Genomic DNA, 7,231 nt, shown 5'->3' with positions numbered 1-7,231 from the left:
GACTGGTGGCAAAGATGCTGTGTCTTGGTTGTTGGTGAGAAGTATCAGTTCTGCCTATGGAGTCTGGTAATGAGAGAACCTCTTTCTGCTGAACCATCTTGACAGTAAGACTGCCTTTGGGGAAAATGGCTGCTGCTGTCTGAGAGTTTTGTCACTGCAGAGGTGTTGTTTCTAGGAGCCTAAACTCTCTCTTTTGAAGTGATCATGACTAGTCTCACAGAGAACCGTTTGTTTTGGTTTGGTTTGGTTTTTGGAACATTGCAGACAGCTCTGGGCAAATGGCAGGTAGCAAAGGAAATGGGAGACTTTAGTTGCAGGAGGCTGAGGAGACAGTTATGTGCCTAGGCTTCCCCACCTCACAATAAGGGTGGAGGCACATCTGATATGGCTTGGTGAGTTCAGTCTAGTCTTGAGGCACGTGAGATGAAATACCTACCTTCTAGGAACACTATGGTTCTTAGTTGAACTTAAGGATCCTTAGCCATCCCTAGGAATGTGTAGGAATAAAAAACATTGGAATTATTGCTGTGTGAGGGCAAAATTTATGATAAAATATGGTAGCTTAGAACAGCAAATAGTTCTGATCTCAGATTCTGTAAGTCAGGAACTCAGGAGAGGTGTAGCTTGAAGGTCTTGACTCAGGAGCTCTAATGAGGCTGTCAGCAAGCTGCTGGGTGGATCTGCAACCATCTGGAGGCTAGGAGGTCATCTTCCAAGCTTAGTCGTGGTTGGGAGCAGCCTTAGTTGCCACTGGATGTTGGTCTCAAACTCTTGTTCCATACCACATGGGTCTCTTCACAGCCTTGTTTAGTGCAGGCTGCTACAGCAAACACTATAGGCTGGGTAGTTTATAAAGACCATATAAATCTACTTCTCACAGTTCTAGGAGTCAGAACTCTCTAGGTGGCAGCATAGCCAGAGTTTGAAACGACCATCTTCAGGGTTCTAAAAGCTGTCTTCTCACCTGGTAGACATATAACTGGCTACCTCTGGCCTCTTACCCAGGCCTAAATCTCCTTCAAGGGGAATCTGATGTAATGACCTAACACCTCCCGCATCTAAAACAGTCACACTGAGTTGAGATTTTGACATATGAATTTGGGAGTCTGGGAAGAAAGCATTGCGTCCATTGCATTGCTCGAGTGTCCTCACAACATGGCAGTTGGATTGCTGGGGGGAGGGGAAGTGCAATCACATTGGGAATGTAGTCGGCATCTTAAACTTCAAAACTCGCCTCCATTGACACACCTCCACCAAGAAGGCCACACCTCTGCCAATAAGGCCACACCTCCTAATGCTTCCCAGACAGTTCCACCAACTGGGGACCAAGCACTCAAACATATGATCCTATAGGGGCTATTCTCACTCAAACCACCACAGCCTAGTTCCCTAGAATCATCGACAAGTAGTTGTTTAGCAAGTGGATAGTTTTATTAGAAAAGTAAAACAAAAAAATCACTAGAGCTTATTCTGAAAGAAAAGAGCAAGTAAATTAAGTATAGATTTTTGCTTTGATCTGACACCTGAGGTTTATGTAACTAATGCTTAGCCTCGAGCTGTGGCCCCTTCTGCTGTGTCATAAAACCCTCGAATCTGTTTCATCTTGAAACTGAACAAACAGAGCATGTCAGGTGATGAACTAAGCTTGCTTAGTGAGGACAGACCATGCAAACCTGGGATTCTCATTCAATGCCTATTAATCAGATTCTCCAATGAAATGGGGGCAGTAGGGTGGGTAGATGATAGGTAGGCAGGTAGATCTTATATGGGGAATTGGATAGATGTTATTAGAAAAAAGCTCTCTTGCTTTCAGAAGCCAAGAAATCCCACCGTCTGCCACATGCAACCTAAGAATTTAGGAAAGTTGGTAGTAGAACAAATCAATCGCAGTCCAAAAGCCTGAGAATGGGGTGGGGTGGGCAAGCCATGACCTAAATCCTGGTCCAAGGGCTGAGAATGGGTAGAGTGGCATAAGCCGTGACCCAAGCCCCAGACGAAGGACACAGAAGAGAAGAAGGAACGAGGCATTTAGCTCAAGCAAGAAGGCAGCAAAAAGGGGAAAATCCTCCATCCTGGACTTTCTATTCCACTCAGGCCTTGGATGGAATTATATGATGCCCTTGACACTGCAATGCATTCGAGTGCTGCTCTCACTGAAATAGTCCCACAGACGGTCTTTAATCTGGGCCCAGTTGCCCCGTGTCTGTGCTCTGTGCACTGGCACCCAGTTCGTGAGCTTCCGGAAAGGGGGCTGGAGGTTAAAATACACAGACACACACAGACAGAGAGACAGTGACATGGGTCATCCTTGAATTCCCCCAAGAATGCCCCCTTTATTGTGTTCAGGGGCAGATTATATCGAGATAGCCACGCCCCAGCCAAACCCACCAGAAACCACTCTCCTGCCATCAGGAACTCCTGAAGGTCTCGTGCTCAGAGCAGCTGTAGGCACTCAGATCAGGGGATTACAAGAACTTCAGGATCTGGGGTCTCACTGCTCCCAACACCCAGTCAACTCGGCACACCACCGATGTTAAAAAGTTTAATTGACACACAGTGACTTTAGTGTCCAATTATGGCTAACTGTTTTTCCTCAATTTTCACATAAAATATCCCCTGGATTATCTGCTGAGATCATTTTTAGCCCCCTTTCCTGAGAATCATCTTTATTGAGAAAACGACCCAATAACCGTGTTGCTACAATGTGTCTCTGCCCTGTGGGCCACTGGAACTAAATTAGGGACTGACACTGGACAGAGGAGGGCTAATCAGAGCCTGCTTCCTGTCTGTCTGGAGTTGGGACTGAGGTCCAGAACACCAGTTACCGAATAGAGGAGTAGGAAGGTTATTGCATCTTCTTCTGCCTCTGGAGCAGGACAGAGGGGAAAGGGAAGGCACCAACTTTAGTAGTTTCTCATCAGACTGTTAGAGACACTGTTGAGATTTATCTGACCTTGGAGGAACCTTAATATCCTTCCAAAAATAATCCTATCTTGTTATATAAACTAGTTTAAATTAGATTTGCTTCCCATAGCACACCTGTTTTAGACACAAGAACATCAAGATTAAGTGACTTACACGGGGGCGATGGGCCATAGAATCGGCAAAGCCAAAATAATCCAGGATCATATTAACTCACTGACCTTTCACCCATCTTCCATGACACTAAACAAGAAAAAAAGTGCTTCCCTTTCCAGGGTCTTCGGGGTTCACATCCCATAGCCCTGTGATGCTGTACTGTAGAGGAAGAAACATAACCAGAGGGGACAGAATTCTTTACATCTGTTGCCAGTGCTTAATTTCCCCAGCATGCTAGTGTTTCAACAGCCATGAAAGCATCATGGCATGGAGGAACCAAAGGTCAGGAGAAGTTGGAAGATCCCAAGATCAGGAGAGTTGGGACCACGATCAGCTCTGTTCCACCAGCTGCTTCCCAACATCCTCTCTGCCCCCAAAATCCCGCCTATCCATCAGCCAATCAGCTTTTTATTAACAATGGGAGCAACGCATCTTCATAATGTACAAACGGATTATCCCACAGCACAGGAAGCACGCAGCACTGGCCAACATGTGGAGACTGACTCTCTTGCTGAGCACCTACACTGATAATGGAGTCCCCATGAAAAAGAAATAAACACCTGCTTCCATCACTAAGACTCTGAAATCATCTCTTTGTGAGTTATCTCATCCTGATATAGTCAACTAACGATCTGGTCCACACCCACTTTGGCCTTGATTTCTTATCAACTCAGCTCCATTCCCTGCTTTTCACAGTTCTGTCTGTGTGTCTCGTGATTCTGTGGGTTACCATTGTAGGAGCCTGTTCCTACAAAGTCAGCTAGAGTTCCTGGATTGCGGGTTGTTAAGGCCAAAGGAAATTCAGATGAAAGAAGCTGAGACAGAAGATACGGGATAGAATCGGGAGGTCTGTCTGGCAGCCAGTTGATCAAACCAAGCAGCCAAACGGCCCAGAGTTTATTTCAGAACTTGCTTATAGAGAAAAGCAGAACAAAGCACAACACAGATGGTCAGTCAGTTTCCAATCACGAGACCATTCCTGTCTTTGAGTGAGCAGCCTCCTCTCCAACATATGCTTGCTCCTCAGAAGCAGCCTTACTTTCTATCTTGATATTTACTCCTGAGGTTTGGCATCAGCAGTATACTTCCTACAGATAGAATGTTCTTTTCTCATGGACTACATCAGAAGTCTCTCAGAGTCCTTGAGGTTATTGAAAAAAGCAGAGCAGGCAAGCTTGAACTCAAATGACTTATAAGACAGAATGGACTTCAGATGGAAACTGAGTCACACATGGGCTCCCACAGACCATGATGGGGATACCCTTTGATAAGACTTACCTGAGCTAATGGGAGCTCACTGACTCTGGACTGACAGCAGGAGAACCAGCACAGGACCAAGCTAGGCCCTCTGAATGTGGGTGACAATTGTGTGACTGGGGCAGTCTGTGGGATCACTGGTAGTGGGACCAGGATTTATCCCTAGTGCTTGAACTGGGTTTTTGGAGTCCATTCTCTTTGGAGGGATACCTTGCTCAGCCTTGATATAGTGGGGAGGGCCTTGGTCCTTCCTCAAAGCAATGTGCTAGACTTTGTTGACTCCCCGTGGAAGGAAGCCTCACCCTCTCTGAGGAGTCAATGGGGGGTGGGGAAGGGGAGAAAGGAGAGGGAGAGGGAGGAAGAGAGGGAGTGAGAATTGGGACTGGTGTATGTAAAATGATAAGATTCTTTTTAAAAAAATTAATTAATTAAAGGTAATGTAATGATTAAATTCCCAATGATAAAATAAGCCCAGACTAATTCAGACACCTGTATGGAAGGAAATGAAATACATATGTTATAAGGGGAATGTATAGGTTAAGTTTAGATTTCTGACTTTGTTTTGTTTTTTTACTGGACCCTAGAACCACCATAAAAAATGGCAGTCCAAACCTCCAGGCCCAAAGTCCCATAAGGCATTGCTGTTGTGCAAAGTCAGTGCTGACAGGATTGTATTACTGGAATGACAGCAGGGTAGGTGTTTACAATTTAAAAATGAATGTTGTGAAAGTATCTAACATCTCTTTCCTTGTGATATACAGCTCTTGAGTTCTTGAGACTTCATTCATGAGCTTAGAACCAGAGCAAGCTCAGAAGTACTGCCATTGTGCTGCTACCATGGTAACCAACAGCCAAGGCATTGGAATGCAGGGGTAGCTTCTGTTGTCCATCATGAGCTGGAATCTGCCAGCAGGCCTCCTCTGGAAGAAATGGCCCCATACTCTTGGCCACCAGCTCCCAGGTGACACTTTTCATTAGGAATCTTGGCATCCTGGGCCTCTGGTCCATTCCCTTCAGTCTCCTTGTCAACTTCCTGGTTGGAGAGAAAGGAGGGAAAGCTTCACAGAATAGCCACAGAGCTCTGAACTCCCTCTTGTAGAGACACTCATGTAAGAAGCTTTGCCTTTTAAGCAATATCAAACTTCACACCCAAACATTTTGCTATTCAACTTTTGAAATCGTGACTTCATGGGAATGAGGCAAACGCTAAGGAGTGTTACGGCACAAGAAGCGTTGGCAATGTGAGCCAGTCTGGCCATGGGAGCTCAGTGCAGTTGTGTGACTTCATCACCAGGTAGGAATACATTCTCCATGTTGCCATAGATATTCCCTGTAGGCTCATGTATCTGAATCCTTGGCCTCCAGCTGGCAGTGCTGTTTCAGGAGATTGTGGAACATTGGGGATGAAAGGCCTAGCTAGAGGAAGTGGGTTGCTGGAGGATCAGCCAGCTTCCTGTTCCTTCTCTATCTCCTAATCCACCCGGATGTAAAGAAACAGCCTCACACCGCCACTGCTATGGAGTCATTGGCCTCCAAGTCTTCCCTGCTACTGTGATTCTGTCAACCTGTGAATCATCCTTGCTTAAGTTGCTTCTGCCTGCGTTCAGCCAGAGCCAGCAGAAACCTGACTAGTGAAATGCCCTTCCCATCTCAGAGCCCCTGGCACCCCCAGCATGACTTTACCTACCTTATCTTGTGTTCTGCGATACTCATTTAGCACATACTGATATTTGGGTTCGGAAAGACCAAAGAAGACGGCAAATCTTTCACCAAGGAATTCACAAGCTGGAAGGAAGAACAGTGCTTGGAGAAATTGAATCCATGACTGAAGCTTTGGGTCAGCCCAGGTGCTAAGAACCTAAACTTGTTTGCAATGGCCTGTCCTACCACACTGGGCCTCTGGAATAGCTAGGACCACAGTCATGGATCACCATGCCCAGGAAATATGTATCGTTGTGAGCCAAAGCCCCGCATGAAAACCACTGTAGGCTCTTCCTCCGTTCTCTCATCCTGTAAGGTTCTGTATCTTTTACGAGTCCTAGGATAGGCCAGGAAACCTAAAGCTGTGCTGGTTCCTTCCTTCCAGATCAGAGCAACCTTTTCTAATGGTTCTCTTAGAGTGTTCTCTTTATGTGTGTTTTCCTGCGTCTCCCTGTCCCTAGTCCCCGAGTTGTCCCTATCCTGACGACTATGAGCACGAATTGCAATTCTGGGCACATTTACTAGTCTACACTATTCTTTGAAGCCCATGAACACATCATCATTTGTCTTTGTGTTTCAGAGTCCAGCTAGGTGCAGGGCATGCAGTAGGCAGTCAGTAATGCTTTTCTAATGGATGAATAAAGATGAGTTTGCGAGAGCCACAGTTTGGGCTTTCTCAGAATTCTAAAGTAAAAAGTAATTTTTCTTGCTATCGCATTCACGAGCAGACATATTAGAAGGAAATGAGTCATTATACATTTGCCAATTGTGTTCAAAATGAAACAAATGCAAGTAAAACAAAGTAAGATTCTATGCTCTATAAATAAGCACATAGGACATCCTGTATGTCTTCAGGAGGAGCCGAGAGAGAGCTCATGTTTATAGCAGAATAACTGTACTGGGGGAACTTAGCACTGTGTCGTTCAATGTTCTTTTTTAACAAAAACAGGGAAGTGTGTTCAGATGAAGAATAAACTCAGGAAGGATTGACTAATGGCTTCATTTATTTGCATCTTTGATCCATGAAAGAAGAACGTGGGCTGATTTTGCCCAACTCTGAGAGTGATGACTAGACTGATGGCAGGAACTTTCAAAGAAGAAAATTTGGGTCAAGAGAAGAAAAAGATGTGATAGCCATCTGTTCTCATGTGGTTCAGTCTTCAGTGGACAACACAGATCAGTCCACAGTCTTCAG

General features: G+C 45.3%; 1 protein-coding gene across 1 annotated transcript in view; it reads right to left on the bottom strand.

Moving 5' to 3' along the window:
• Positions 1-5,224: 5,224 nt before the first annotated feature.
• Fam177b (family with sequence similarity 177 member B) overlaps positions 5,225-7,231 on the bottom strand; it is a 3,875-nt gene continuing 1,868 nt past the window's right edge. The window contains exons 3-4 of the mRNA XM_005349007.1: positions 6,023-6,120; positions 5,225-5,368 (exon numbers count right to left, since the gene is read on the bottom strand). Coding sequence (XP_005349064.1) covers positions 5,225-5,368; positions 6,023-6,120 — 242 coding nt within the window. The remainder of the gene's footprint in view (positions 5,369-6,022; positions 6,121-7,231) is intronic.

Source organism: Microtus ochrogaster, chromosome 6 (assembly GCF_000317375.1).
Source record: "Microtus ochrogaster isolate Prairie Vole_2 chromosome 6, MicOch1.0, whole genome shotgun sequence".
NCBI lineage: Eukaryota > Metazoa > Chordata > Mammalia > Rodentia > Cricetidae > Microtus > Microtus ochrogaster.
Note: the sequence above shows the minus strand (reverse complement) of the source record. Positions and strands in the feature narration are given on the sequence as shown.